The sequence below is a fragment of the Hyperolius riggenbachi genome, chromosome 6 (assembly GCF_040937935.1).
Source record: "Hyperolius riggenbachi isolate aHypRig1 chromosome 6, aHypRig1.pri, whole genome shotgun sequence".
Lineage (NCBI taxonomy): Eukaryota > Metazoa > Chordata > Amphibia > Anura > Hyperoliidae > Hyperolius > Hyperolius riggenbachi.
Genome location: NC_090651.1, coordinates 259553472 through 259569570, shown reverse-complemented (window position 1 = coordinate 259569570; position 16099 = coordinate 259553472). Strand labels below are relative to the sequence as shown.

General features: G+C 39.9%; 1 protein-coding gene across 1 annotated transcript in view; it reads left to right on the top strand.

Moving 5' to 3' along the window:
* Window positions 1–13624, top strand: part of LOC137521463 (uncharacterized) — a 33670-nt gene extending 20046 nt beyond the window's left edge. The window contains exons 3-6 of the mRNA XM_068240755.1: window positions 1875–1930; window positions 7317–7382; window positions 10408–10461; window positions 12273–13624. Coding sequence (XP_068096856.1) covers window positions 1875–1930; window positions 7317–7382; window positions 10408–10461; window positions 12273–12400 — 304 coding nt within the window. The 3' untranslated portion in view covers window positions 12401–13624. The remainder of the gene's footprint in view (window positions 1–1874; window positions 1931–7316; window positions 7383–10407; window positions 10462–12272) is intronic.
* Window positions 13625–16099: the final 2475 nt, after the last annotated feature.

The window sequence follows — 16099 nt, the reverse complement described above, 5'->3', positions numbered from 1 at the left end:
TATAATGTAATTTATTTAAAAAAAATTATGTATGTGGATGTAGTTTACAATTTGGCCACAGTCAAAAAGTCCTGGAAGCGAACGATCTTGCTTCCAGGAACGAGAAAGAGGATGGGAAACTTTTTTTTTTGCAGAAAGACTGCGACCTCTGATAGAAGACCGTCGGTTTTTCTGCGGGGGACTTCGATCGATGAATGGGAACTATATTCCCATTTATTGATCTGGGGATAACGGCAGGCAGCGGGAGCACGCGCGATCCCGCACCTCAGGCGGCAGCAGCACAGTCTATCTGGACGGATAAATCCGTCCAGATAGACTTAAGTGGTTAAGAAATTAATAATACAATAATACCAAAAGGATAGGTTTGAAACTTCAATTTTCTTTCAGTTTAAGTTAGCGGGTGAAATATCCTTACCCTGTTTGCTGCAGTAGTATGAAACATATGCATGCAAAGAATCCTACTCGACCCTCTGCTATTGCTCAGCACCCCTTTTCTCTTCATGTTGGAGCTCCTGTCCATGTACAAATGCATGTGCGGGTAGAGTCCAAGTCTGCACAGTAGCATGAATCTGCTCATGCATGGAGGAAAAAAACACAAGTGGAGTCATGCTACAGCACAGGCAGGGACTGTATTTGCGATTGCACAGTACAGCCACATATCATATGTACATGGATGGGAGCACGGCCATGAGAAACACAACTGATAATTCTATCAAATACCTTTCGGGATACATGTCAAACTCCAGCCCATGGGCCAAATCTGGCCATCTAAACTTTGCATTTTGTTTGGGCCACTCTAGACCACTAGGAAACAGGGATGCTCAAATTCGAATTTGGGTGAATCCGGATAGTTGCTATCTGGATTTCACCCAGTAAACCTAAGCGGGGTAAGCGGGTGGGGGGGGGGGGACAAGCCTAACTGTCTGACATCTTCTTTGGTCCATCCCTCGGCACCTCCCATGATGCGTTCCATGCGATGGTCATGTGAGTACAAACACTTTCTCCTTCTGGGTTGAAGGAGGAAGTGTTTGTAGTTACGTGATGCACGTGGACCGCATCGTGGGAGGCGCCGAGGGATGGACCGAAGAAGACGTCAGACAGGTAAGCTTGACCCCCCTCCCACCCCTGCACAGGTTTACTGGGTGAAATCCGGATAGCAACTATCCGGATTCACCCGAATTCGGATTTGAGCATCCCTGCTAGGAAAGCTATATTGAAGGTGAAGCTCTAGATCACCGGGGAAGCCATAAGGGAGGGGGTAAAGCACTAGACACCATGAAACTGTATAGGGGAGGTAGGAGAGTCACTAGACACCACAGAAACGTATAGGGGAAGGCAGGGGCCACTAGAAACAAGGGATATGTATAGGGAAGGGAGGACCAGTAAGTGAACTGTATAGGGGAGGGAGGGAGGGAGGATCACTAGACTAGGAAATGTATAGGGGAGAAGAAGGGCCACTAGACATCAGCAAACTGTATAAAGAAAAGATGGTAGTCACTAGACATCAGGGAAGTGTATGGGGGAGGGGGGCATTAAACAACAGGAAACTTTATAAGAGAGAGAGGTGGCCACTAAACATTGAGGTTGGCCTGCGGCTTTGTCTAAGAGTTCAGTTTCGGCCCACTTTGTATTTGGGTTTAACATACCTGCTTTAGGGGGACCCTGCACTGGAACAGAGAAGAAGATTGGGGAAGCCTCTCAACTATTTAGAGGCTTCCCTCTACTGTTATAAATTTGTATATTTTTCCTATGACTTCAGTTACGCTTTAATAAATCAACCTTATGGATACTGTATATAAATAAGTTTAGTCAGTATCACAATGAAATGCTAACACATCATTTGAAATTATTTTTCTTTCGTGTTCTTGTGTTAGTGCTCATATAAGCAAAGGGAATGAAACCATCGTACTTGAAAAAACACTGAACCGCGGTAAGTTCATTTACTGATAGCAAATTACCTAAAATGTCAACTTACCACTGAGTACAAGACAAAAATGTATCAAATCATCTCTATATGTTGTAAGTATTTTAACACACTCTCATTCTGTGTTTACTTTGGAGTTTTCTCCAGGTTACTGCTAAGTTGTTTTTGGCTATTTGCTTGTTGGCTTGTTTTGCTAAAAGCTACCTAGAATCACTGATACCCAGGGCAGTTTCTAGGCTAAATTGCACCCAGGGCTGGGGTGTAAAAATGGTGCCCCCCCTTCCCAATACCCCTTAGAGCCAGGTTTAGGTGCCCGCAGTATAGGTTAGCCAGCTATTGGTCCCCCCCAGTATAGGTAGCCAGGTATAGTTGCCCCCAGTATAAGTTAGCTACGTAGGTGCCTCCAGTATACAGTATAGGGTAGCCCGTATAGTTGCCACCAGTATAGGTTAGATAGGTAGGTGCCCATATGTAGGTGCCTCCAATATAGATAGTCATTATAGTTGCCCCCAGTATGGGTTAGATAGATAGGTGCCCCCAGTATAGGTTAGATAGGTAGGTGCCTCCAATATAGGTAGCCAGTACAGTTGCCCCAGTATAGGTTAGATAGGTAGGTGCCACCAGTATAGGTTAGATAGGTAGGTGCCCGGAGTATAGGTTAGCTAATTAGGTTTTCATGTCCAGGTGCCCCCTTGAGCAGTAGCAGCACAGGCCTGGGCCTTTGAGGCCTTTCCAGAAATCTGGCCCTGTATGTTGGAAAGGTTTACAATTGTCATTGAGGGCCACTTAAGCATTATCATGCATCACTTAAGGACATGTATAACCCTTTAGTGGGGTACACTGAGGCTGGGTGCACCAATGGCTGTGCGTGAAAGGGCGAGTTTTCTCTTCAGTCATGTGCAGGTTTTTTGGAGGTTTTTTTGTGCGTTTTTTGTGTATTTTTGGTGCGTTTGTGTTGGCTTTTTTTTCTGCATATGCGTTTTTCAAGCATTTTGCATGCGTTTTTATGCATTTGCAGTTCGCATATACAAAACCCATATGCGTTTTGTATGCGTTTTCCATGCATTTTTATATTGCGCTTTATGCAAATGACTATAATGACAACAGGAAGCGGAAATACATCACAAAACAATAAAAAAAGCATATAAAAATGCATGAAAAATGCATGAAAAACGCATACCATTGCATTACCATTGACTTTCATTATGTGCGTTTTTTATGTGTTTTTGAAAACCATGCAACAAAACCAACAAAAACGCATGTTTCAAAACGCATAAAAAAATGCATATGCGTTATTTATATGCGTTTTTTGATGCAGCCCATTGACTTGCACTAGCGGCAAAAATGCTGCGTTTTCTGCTAAGTGTGTTCCTAGCCTGAGAGTTTAACAACATTTTTAGCAGCTGTCAGATGGTGTTAAAGTGTTGCAGAGAATAAAGTGATCAAAGCATAAAGAGAGAATTTATCGAATCAGATTGAACCAGCACATTTGGTGAGCAATAAAACTGCCTGCAAGCGTCAAAAGGATATATAAACATTTGACTCATAAAAAGATTGAGCTTACTTGAGGCAAGACCCCAGTTGTTTATGGTGATTTGCACAAAGTAGCAATTGCACTCCAAGCAGTTTTATCCAATAGGCTGCACAGTACCTCCACAATCTCTCTTTAGTGGTAAAGCCTCAGGCTCTATCCCACCAGCAGGGATGCTCTTAACTTCGAATTCGGATGAAATTCGAATAGGGTTATTCGATTTTCATCCTACTAATTACAGCAGCTGTTCGGGTGGCCGAGGGGGGGGGTTATCTTACCAATCAGGCGTCTTCTTCGCTCATCCCTTGGCGCCTCCCATGCTGCGTTCCAATCCGGAGTCACGTGACTATACACTTCCTCCTTCAACCCGGAAGGAGGAAGTGTATGTAATCACGTGACGCCGGATTGGAACGCAGCGTGGGAGGCGCCGAGGGACGAGCGAAGAAGACGCCTGATGGGTAGGATTAACTCCCCCTCGGCCACCCGCACAGCTGCTGTAATTAGTAGGATGAAATTCGATTAACCCTATTCTAATTGCATCCGAATTCGAAGTCAAGAGCATCCCTGCCCACCAGTATCTGCATGAAGTTTGTATGTAGTCCTTGTGTCCTCTGGATGCTTCAGTTTCTATTTCACAATCCTACACCCACAACAAATAAATAATAATAATAATAATGCAGTATCTGTACTAAATTTTAGTAGAGATTTTATATTTAGAAATTCATTGTTAAATGGTTTATGGCGTAACTTGTTTGACATTTTTTGTAATGTACTGTGAAGAATGTGTTATCAGCATTACATAAATGTAAATTAATAATAACAACAGCTGCTGTAGCCATTTACAGCTCTAATAGCAACCTCCCACATACTTTCTGTGTAGTACCTTTTCCTAGAAATTTTATGAAAACAGCTGACCAATAAAAAAACAGCATGTAGGTAGTTATATGCTAATGATGCATATGGTAAAGCTGTTTTTATCTTCCCATTATTCACAGAGTGTGTTAAAACCGCAGAGGTTATACAACACACAGGAAAACATCTGAAACATGCTACTGCCATCAAAATCAAAACGAATAGCAAGCGCATATTCTTCAAAAACATTTCTGAGTTTCAACATTTACTATGTTGTCTATATAGAGGCATATCTAGGGAAAACTGCACCTCTGGTAAACGCTGAGCCCCCAAGGAAGGGTGGGGAGTGCACCCTTTGAATATTTTAACATGTGAAGTGAAGCATGGCCTGTAAGATTGGAGTATCGCAATAGGTCAGCCTATAAATATCCCCAAAATCCCACAAAAACAGGCAACTCGTTCCCCTAAAAGATAAAACCATGCAGCAGAAGGTCCCCCGGGCCCCAGAAAAAATCTACTATCTGTATGGAGAACACCAAGAATGCTATGGAGCAGCTCCCCCAGTATGTGGCGACCATGGCACATGTCATGCCTGCACCCCTGTAGCTATGCCTCTGTGTCTATTCACTCATTGTATACACACATTCAGTACAATCATTTAATATGGAGTTTGCATGATTTGCAGATCTTATTCTAATATTTATTCAGCACCCCAACATTTCTGGAAATGAGTTAAAAAAAGTTTTGCTTTCAGATGTGTGCTAATAATTTTATTTTATGGCACTTACAGGTTAGTTTAGATGTAAAGGTTTGCTGAACATTTAATATAAAGCAAAGATAATTTATAGCAAACAACAATCTGCAATTACCATTTTCCGTCAATTAATTACTATGTACAACAGCAGTTCTTTATTTTTCATTGTAGAAGATGTCATTGTTCTTAGAGACATTAATGGCCATCAGGAACACTGAGTTCCTGCTTTATAGGGAGAGCTAAAATTTAGAACAGTATGGGTGTGACTGGTATAGTTTAGGACATTTAAGGTGGGGCCTAAAGTACAAATCATGCTTGACCTGCAAACACCCATCTAATGCCAAGGTGGTAGTGTGAAATCAGAGGGCATAGCCCCACCACACTTTACAACTTCATGACTGTAAGTAGGCTTTTGGTCTAGAGCACAGGTGTCAAATATACTGCCCGGTGGCCAAATCCAGCCCCCAAACACAATTTTATATGGCCCTCAAGAGCTTCACAACTGCATGATTGTATGCAGAAAAAGAATGGGCAAAAAAATAATCCATGCTGTATGCTTGTTCCTGTACTGTAGGTCTTTGACATTTCCTAGGAGATGGCAAGCCACTGCAGATGTATAAAGGCACACATCATTTTTTGGCTAGTGTACTTGTACCATTTAGCTTTTTTATGTATTTTTCTAGTAAAGTGACATTATATTTAAGGGACAGTGCCCCATCCTTGTTTTTTTTTTCTAGTTTTTTCACTAAATATCAGCACCCTCCCCATCTTCTATTTTGACTTGTTGTATAGATCTACTGTATCTGTACGTTGGTGGCATGAATTTAACCACTTCAGCCTACAGTGTGGTTTCACCTTTTGCATCCGGGCAACTTTTACCTCCCATTCATTCGCCAATAACTTTATCACTACTTATCACACTGAAATGATCTATATCTTGCTTTTTCCGCCACCATTTAGGCTTTCTTTGGGTGGTACATTTTATTAAGAATTATTTAATTCTAAATCCATTTTAACAGGAAGATTAAGAAATTAATGGAAAAAAATCATTATTTCTCAGTTTTTGACCGTTATAGTTTGAAATTGATACTTGCTAACGTAATTAAAAGTCATGTATTTTATTTGCCCATTTGTTCCAGTTATTACACCATTTAAATTATGTCCCTTTCATAATGTATGGCACCGATATTTTATTTGGAAATAAAGGTGCATTTTTTCAGTTTTGCATCCATCATTTATTATTACCCATAATTAAAAAAATTACAGTAATATACCTTACTACATACATATTAGAAAAGTTTAGTCCCTAAGGTAACTATTTATGTATTTTTTTTTTATTGTATTTTTATTTTTTTTTACAAAAAAAAAATTGTGTAGCTATTGGGGAGTGAGGGAGGTAAGGAACTGATTTTAACAGTAAAAAATGTCATTTTTTGGAAATGTTAATTTCCAGATGTAATTTTACTATTTGGCCACAAGATGTCCTCTGTGCTTACTTCTGCTTGCGTAGTATTACTACGCAAGCGGAAGTAAAGCGTGGATGGGGCAGAAGGGGATTTATGAAAGACAGAGCCGTCTCGCTGATAGTGTTGGTCTTTCATACGGGGACTTAGATCAATGAATGGGAACTGTGTTCCCATTCATTGATCTCCGGGCTAACGGAAGGCAGCGGGAGCGTGCACGGGCTCAGCGGCAGCAGGGCAGGCTATCTGGATGGATATATCTGTTGAGATAGACTTAAGTGGTTAAAACCATGGTGTCTTTGCCCTTCTCACCTATACAGCCAAAAGCTGCGAGTAAGCATTTTTTAAGCTGTTAGCAGTTTGGAGTCCACAGTATCCCACAGTACACACGTAACTTCCGGTTTGCTGTGAGCAGATTTGTGGAATACAGTATACAGCAGCATGCCGTCTTCCCATCCATAGAGCACTTTAGTGAAGGGGCCACATTCAGGTATTGCACCTGAAGTTTTTAGGGTGTCCACCGGAGACCACCCACATTTCATTTTATGAACAATGTGGCACACAGCTAAAACCATGTGTTAGACTTTGGCCTTTTACATGATTGAGTTTGACACCACTGGTCTAGAGCATAGACTATTTTATAATCAGGCTGGCATGGTCCGGCTGTTTAGGACAGATTATGCTTAATAGTGTCCGCACTTTACACCAGAAGGAGCACTGATATGCACAGTTAAATGATGTACAGTAAACAAAAGATGCTAATGCTATGCATGTGTTTTATTGTCTCCACAGCATCAACTGTACCAACTACTGTACCTCCCACCACCAACATCACTACAAATGCAAATGCTACTACAGGTAAGCATTTCTACATATATAAATAAAATGTATTTGTTTTTATATTCAGTTTGTTTTTGTTGTATGTGTCTATTAGGTTCAGTATTAAATGCATTAATAAAATACACACTGCAAATAGAAATGTGATATCTATTTAGAGCCCTGCCATCCAGTTTTTATTGGCATGCCAACTTCAAGCAAGTTGTTTCTTTTTTTCCATTTGTAGTAAAGGGTGGTATAATGGTATAATGGATAACACGTTTGCCTCAAAATGCCGCAGAAGCAGGTTCACATTTGGGCCAGAAAACTATTTACATGAGGTTTTTAGGTTCTCCTTTTTTATGTGTTTCCTTCAGGTGCTCTGTTTTCCTCCCACATCCAAAAAACAAACAGGTGAATTGGTTCCCCAAAAAACTGGCCTTAGGGCCCTTTTCCACTATCAATCACAAGTGCTAAATGCTAGCGAAAGCTTTTTGTCACTAATTTTTTATTACAACACCATCGCACTTTGGACAAAATTTGAAGTGGAAAATACCTACCGCAATTCCTATGTCAAATGCAAAACCTGGCGATTTAAAGGGGCACTACAGCGAAAGACTGTAACATTTAAAATATGTGCAAACATATACAAATAAGAAGTACATTTTTTCCAGAGTAAAATGAGCAATAAATTACTTTTCTTCTATGTTGCTGTCACTTACAGTAGGTAATAGAAATCTGACAGAAGTGACAGGTTTTGGACTAGTCCATCTCTTTATAGGGGATTCTCAGGGATATATTTATTTTCAATAACACTTAGTGAATGGCAGTTGCTCTTTCCAACTGCAAAAAAAATGTGTAGGGAGCAGGGAAGCTGGCCAGAATCATTGTTTAAATCCTTTTTAGGGAATATCTTTATACAGAATAAAAGCCTTGCTGGGAATCCCTTATGAAGAGATGGACTAGTCGAAAACCTGTCGCTTCTGTCAGATTTATACTGCCTACTGTAAGTGACAGCAACATAGGAGAAAAGTAATTTATGGCTCATTTTACTCTGGAAAAAATGTACTTCGTATTTGTATATGTTTGAACATATTTTAAATTTTACAGTTTTTCACTGTAGTTCCCCTTAAAATCGCTAGCATTTTGGGATTTTGCTGAATTGCTGTGCAGTGGAAAAAGTCCCTTACACTTTTAAGGATTAGAGTGTGAGCTCCTCTGAGCAATAGTTAGTGACATGACCATAAAGTCATAAAGCAATGTGAAAGATGTCAGTGTTATGTAAATAGAGAATAATACAGTAATAATAATAGTGAAAAAAAACTCTATGTGGTTATTAGTCGAGGTTAAACCTTGCTTTTGTAATATCTGAGATTTCTAATCCTATCTGCAAATATAGTACACACTTCCTACTACTTATAAAACTGTACGGGTCTAACCATCAAAGGTAGCTAAAAAAAAAACTGAAAGGTTTATTTGTAGTATGTTTTATGTTTTCTAATACAGTTATAGTTCTAAACACAATGACAAAAATAAAAATAAAATCAGTAATAACAATCAGAGTATCTTAAGCAAAAAAAAACCCTGCATGTCAAAATAATTTATTTTAAAGGGAAGGTTCAGGGTGGCTCTTAAAAAAATAAAAATGCCCATCCACTTACCTGGGGCTTCCTCTAGCCGTGGGCTGCCTGCGCAGTACAGCCCGGAGGACGTCCGATGACGTCAGCGCGCCCCCGTGAGGCGCATTTTGAAACGCAGAAGAGCCCGACCTGGCAGCCGGCCTGGCCAGGTCGGGTCGGCCACCGGAGGGGACCGGGAGCCTGCGGAGCGGCGCAGAGGGCACGTCCTGGCTGCCCACGGCTGGAGGAAGCCCCAGGTAAGTGGATGGGCATTTTTATTTTTTTAAGAGTCACCCTGAACCTTCCCTTTAAGGCAGAAACAGAATCAATAGACAGGTTGCTTTTACCTAATGATCTGGCTCTGCTCCATAACTTTGTGTTACTGTCATTCATTAGTGTAATCAACGTCTTTTTCACTGCTTGACAGGATAGCTTATGAGCTCAGATTATTTTACTTTCACTTTGCATGGTTGTGTCTCATGTTTTCAATGAAGGTATGATTGTCTCTTCTTTAATTCGATGATCTGTATATGGCAAAGGCTATAGCCTTAGTTCCTTTCTCTTCATTTTACGTGAAATATTTTGACATCAGAAAGCTCAGAAAGATACATAAATACAGTTGAACTTTTCTCCTACCTAAACATTGCTCAGTTTTGTAAAACAAAAGTTTGTCTTCTTAAAACAGAAGGTATTTGCGATTATTCCGCTTGGAGTGAGCATTTGATGCATCACTGATGAATGTACAAATCATCCTTTGTTGTCCCTGTAAGCTAAACACACCTTGAGGTCTCATTCACACTTGAGCGTTTTGCCGGCGATTTCAGAAAAACGCTTAAACGCTTGTGCTTTTCAAAGAGCTAGGGTAATAAAAGACTATGGACCCGTTCTTATTTGGGTGACTTGCGCTAATCGCCGCAAATCGCCCAAAAACACTAAACGCAAACGCGTAGCCTGCACCATTCTCAGGTGATTTCCCGGTGATCGCATTTTAGTGCTATATAAAAAATCGCCAGGTGTGAATGGTGATTTTTTGGCGTTAATCGCCAATAAACGCCAGAGCAAAACGCTAGCAAAATTGCTAGCGTTTTGCGATCAGCAAGTGTAAATGGGCCCTAAGAACTGCTAGTTGCAATGATGTGTTGGTAGCTTTGTTAATTGCACAGAGCCACAATAATCCAACATGTTGCATGAGAACCATGTAGAGTATGTGTACAAGGCTCTGGTTAATCCCATAGCTGAGCTCTCCATTTTTAGTCTGGGTTCTTTTGTTCTTTTTAGATAAATATAATAGCAGAGTTACATTTATTTATTTATTTTGTTTACTTTTCCTACAAATCAGCTATAATGTAGTCTGGGCTTAATTTTTGAGGGTGTGCTACACTGTACAAATCTTAAAGCTAAATGATACCTAGTAAATGTAAAGCTAAAGTACATTTTTACTATTTCAGTAACGTCCAACAACAGCAACACCACCGCAAATTCACATGTTACAGGCACCACAGGTATGTACAGTATTCAAATGTTTAAAACTGCAGAATTCAATCTTCAGGATGTTCCAAACTGGTTCCCACATCCTCCAAGATAAATAGCAGCATCAATAAAAAAAAAAAGGAAAACATGTTACCGTTACTTTTATGTTTGACTTCATCCTGGCAGTCACATGACCTGGAAGGTCTGTCGTAGAATGGACAGCCACGCCCCAGCTGCACTCTCCAAAAACTGGGGTTATCCACTTTACATATTCTCCCCAACATTTGATTCATGGTAGAGTGGCAGCCTGAGCCCCACCTCCATCCCACTGAAAACTGCAGGAGAGAGATAGAGAGTAAATGGCAGTATGGGCCATATTTCATTCCAGTAGGTGCTGTAGGAGATGACAGGATACGGGTTCATGCAGTATTCAGCTTTCTGAAAATAGACACCAATTGTTCTGGTTGAACGTGATGCCCGTTTTCATCCAAATCAAGAAACTTTGTATAAATTCTACAAATCATGTCATATGACTTGCAGAATTTAATAAAAACATTTAAAACTGCTTTTTATCTTCTTACCTGGGTATGGGGGACATGAGGTGCAATTTTTGCATAAACCTGAAGAGTTCTTTAGTTATATGCATGGCTTTCCAACGTTTTTCTACTTCTTCTTCCCCGGTTTTTTGAATAAAGCAAATGTAGATCACTCCAAATACCTTTATTTCTTGCCCCAAATTTTTATTATATGATCTCAGCAGAGCTCAGAATGTTTCTGCGTTCAAAGGTCCTCATTCGTATCCAAAAGTTCAGATTCCCTGTCGTTCTTTCCACTGATTATTGCCTTTTTCCATTCATGACTTTGGAGGATGTTCCTTTGACTTAGTGTGGTGTAGTAAATCACAACAAAGAGTCGGCTGATTTAAGTAGAGAGTGGTACTCTCAAACGAAGGTTGCATGTGGGCAACCGACCAACCACTGAAAGCAGGTGGAGATCAACAACCCCGACTCTACTCAGGTGTCCAAAAGCACTGGACATAGTCACACTCTTAGCAAAGGATTCCAAGTTAGTTGTAAGGATAAAAGAACACTTAACCAAAATAGAACACCCCTACCAAAGGAGGGTGGGTAACACAAGGGAGAAAGAGGCGCCCAAATGGTGATAAACCTGTGTTAAAAACAGCTAAAAAAGAAAAGGTTGAGGTGGCTTACCTCAAATAATGACAAATTTGTATATAAGATTCACAAATTTTAATAAGAACTATGCAACGTGTTTCGTAGGTTCTTGCCCACTTGGTCAGGCCAAATAAAGTGCCAAAGAAAATCTTAGCCTGGAGGCACCACTTATTTAGGCTGAGATTTTCTTTTTCATCCGATTCGATTATAATAATCAAATAGAATGGTCGATTGGCAGCCAAGTCGCCTGATGAATGGCGAAAGGCGACCAACTGATAACAGTTTGTTAGCCAGATCTAACGGGTGGATCAACCTGTCCAACTATCTATCAAGTAGGTTGGTCACGTGTGTACAAGTCTTTTGAATGCGGACATATTGGGAAGTTTGACTTTTCAGTTGCACGCATAGTATTTAAGTGAGTTGATTGTTTCATTGGTTGGTGTGTGTGTACGTACTTGTGCAGTTGGGCATGTTGTGCGGTTGAATATGCATTATGTTGGACATGTGAAGAAGCCTTAGGGGTCCTTCCAAGAGCAAGGGTGTCTACACACACAATACTGATTGTAACATCAGAGGATGACACTGGACATAAGGTTTTCACATAGTTGTTTTGCTGAAATCTGTTATAAAAGCTAAGCAATACTAATTGGGTATCTGTTTTATTCCAGCTACAACCGTAACTCACTCAACAGCAAAACCCACAAATGATGGATCTGCAGTACAGGCCAGCCACCTAACCATGGCTTTCATTCAGATTCTTGGCTTGCTTACCATCACAAGCAAGTGCCTGTCCTAAAAGGAATCCCTGCGCCACTTGCCATCTTATGGACATACTAATGTTTTCACTGAACCAACCAACTTTTTGTATAACAGAGTAAATGAATACCAACAGAGCTACCAATACAAAAATATCATCAAATCTCCACTAAACATAAACATCATTAATTGATGTATCATTTAGAATTATTTTGAGGTTGAAATCTGAAACTAAGATTTATAGTGTAAGCGTTTTGCTTTAGATTTCATCTGTATTTTAGATTTAAATATAATTTTAAAAAAGTTCATTGCTTTAGAAATGCTGTGAAGGGGATTTTCCCATGATGCATTGAAGCTGAACATGAATGCCTTCTCAGCATATCTAGAGGAGGGATATGTGGTGACATCATGACACTCTGCTCAGCTCCACCCACAAGCATATAATGGGCAGTTTGAGACTTGACTGAAGCCACATAGTAGCCCTGCATAAAAGAGTAGACTCTGGGCTAAAAGAAACACTGCCAACAAGTCATTCCAGTGCTACCTTCTGCACTCCTCGTAACAAAACTACAGTGATCCAGGGGTAAAACTGTTGTGAAAATGATACCTGTGTTTTCTACATATATTTTAATGTTAAAATTGTTTTCCACTCTTCGGTAAAAAATCAGTAGTCACCAGTTCTCCCATGAAAACTGTTTTTAGATTACCTCTACTGCCACCCACTAGTGATATAGGTGCTCACCTAGTTCAAAGTATGCTCTGCTCTAGTCTTCACATGCATGGGTTCCCTTGTCATACGGGGAGTACAACTATGACATCTTTAGGACATACCATCAAGTTCAGGATCCATGCACAAATGACCATGTGCCTAGATCTGGGTCCCAGAAATGGGCATCCAAATTAATGATAATTGCTTCTCCTTCCATCCACCCAGAATAAACATGGTTGGAGTACACAGTCCAGCCACCAGCCATTCACCATAGGGAGAAATATCACTTCAAAATAATACCTTGCCTGGTGGTAAACTCAAATATGGTTTTACCATAATTATTTACATTTGCACTATAGTGATAAATACTGCTGATTGGCTGAAATGGACTTCATGATCTGACGTACTGTGATAGAAAGCCTAGCCCAGGGAGAATTTATCATTTGTCAGACTGACTTTCTGTCTAAATGTGTGCCTGTTGTATTTGTTAATCATGTGTTTGTCTGCTGATTTATACGTATTTGATTAATAAAATAATGCTACCTGCACAGAAAAGTTAACATGTTTTCAGAGCAAACTTGCTGAACTGCCATTGAGGGTGTATACAAATCACTAGAGTTGTTAAAAGTAACCTGTTATATATTTGCAGCCATTGCAGTCTGTCATGCTCTTTTCATGATTTTATCACTCATCTGGCGGGTGTATTAAGACAGGTGCATTAAGACAGGTGCAAAGAAGATTTTGAGGACAAAAACTGGGGCAATTGTTGAGAGCCATCAATCAGGTTTCAGCTACTTAATCGAATACGATTATCGATATTCTGATTGACTGCTCTGAGCAACTGTACCGGTGTTCTTTGCATTTTCTGATAAGTTGGTCTCAGAGTCAGTGGGCCTAATACTAAGAAAATAGAGTTTTTCACTTTGTCTCCTGTTTCCTTAAACACACAACTAGACACATTCATTTTTCTATATTTGTATTTCTCTAGCACCTGATTGGCTATTTACAGATAACAGACAAAATTATTTATTTTCTCTTGGCTACATTAGCCAGTGTCTGCAAATAGCTCTAAAACCTGTAAAATCATGGCATGCATGCTAGTTTCACATCAGTGATTCACTGCCTGATAAAACTGCAATAAAATCTAGGAACTGGAAACATGTGTGTGTGTAGGGTGGGGAGGGGGCACAGCAGTAGTGCCCATGTTTCTGTTATAACAGGTTCACTTTACCCTCTAGGCTAAAGCAGAACTCTATCCTCCACCATTCAGCAGGTTGGGTGGAGGTGAGTGCGGGTGGGTGTGTTACATGTGTTACATGCCTGTCCAGCAATCAAGATACATGTGCCGATTGTACCTGTGTAAGCCGGATCATGCACAAGGCAATTCCAGGCAGTTGCCTAGGGCCTGGAGAAAGTTTAGGAGCCCACTTGGATGCTAGCCCCCATCAAATCATACTAAAAAACAAGCCAGATAACCATCAGCAATGGGCAAAAATGTCTATCTTGCCTAGGGCCCCACTTCCTCTGGTGCAGTGCACTTCTGGTTTGTGGCTGCACAGGTCAATTTAAATGATTAACTATAGACTACTATGAGAGCCTTTAGTGAAATGACTAAATTAATTTTCATGACACTACAAACAGGAATTACAGCTCAGATGCTTGCCATAGCCTGGAGACCATCAGGTTTTTTTCCAGTAACAGTCATCAGACAGGTTTGTATTACACACTCGCCTGCACTCATCTCCACCCGCCACCTTGCAAAATGCTGGTGAGGGGAGTTCTCCTTTAACATTCTGCAGCAAATGTTACAGAGCTCAGAACTTTGTGAACAACTGTGTGATTTTGAGGGAATTTTATACACCCAACCTTTAGACAGGTGACAGACAGTTCAATTTAGCAAGTATACTGGCATTGCCTTTAAGCATATTTAAATTGAAACTCTAGCTTTATAGTTAAAAGAAAAAAATTCTAGATTATGTGTCAACCTCTGTTTAGACCCCGTTTGTACTTGATATAATTATTGATGAGCGCAAATTTTGCATAGATGTAATTTTGCATCAAAATTTGCAATAATGATGCAAAAACGTAATGTGACATTTTGGGAAACATCATAATCATTTGTAATTTCACATAATGTTCGCTTAACAAGATGACCGTATCAGTGTGGTGCTGCACAAATTTCACAAAGACCTAATTTTGCATCAAAATGTGTAATTATGATGCAAAATCATAATGCAAAATTTTGTAATTTTGCGTAATTTTCACTTAATTTCGTGCTGACTAGCAGTGCATAATTTTTCAAAAAGACCTTGTAGTTTTTGAGTGAAATAGATTATAAAAATGCAAAGGAAAAATGGTTTTTAAACTGTAATTTTTCTGAGTTTAAAAAACATTCTTCCTTTGCATTTTTAAAATCAATTTTCTCAAAAACTACAAGGTCTTTTTGAAAAAAAATTCACAAAAGTTACATGAAATTATGAATGATTACACAAAATCAATTGAATTTACAAATCATGATTATGTAATTGCAAACATTTCTGCAAAATTTCACATAATCGCAATTAGCTGATAACAATTATCGCTAGATACTGTATAATAAAAGAAAACCTTTCACACTGTAAAGTGTCTGTAAAACGTCAACTTCCTATGATGCAGTGAATCTAGGTGGCTGACCATTTCCAGAAGGTTAAGGAGAGGGGTGACGTGAGGACGTCATCAAACTACACTTAAAGAGAAACTTCATCCCAATCAGTAGCTGATACCTCTTTTCCCATTAGAAATCGTTTCCTTTTCTCAAACAGATCATCAGGGGGCTCTGTATGGCTGATATTGTGGTGTAACCCCACCCACTGTGTGATGTCAGGACCATGGTGCTGATATCACACTGTAGGAGCCTTGTTGCATTGTGGGAAATAACAACTGTTTACAGCGGTTTACAACTGCCAAAAAAGCAAGCAGCATCTCATTCCACTGACATCACCTGCCAGTAAAAATGTCACCATGTGATAAATGTCAGAATGTAGATCAGGG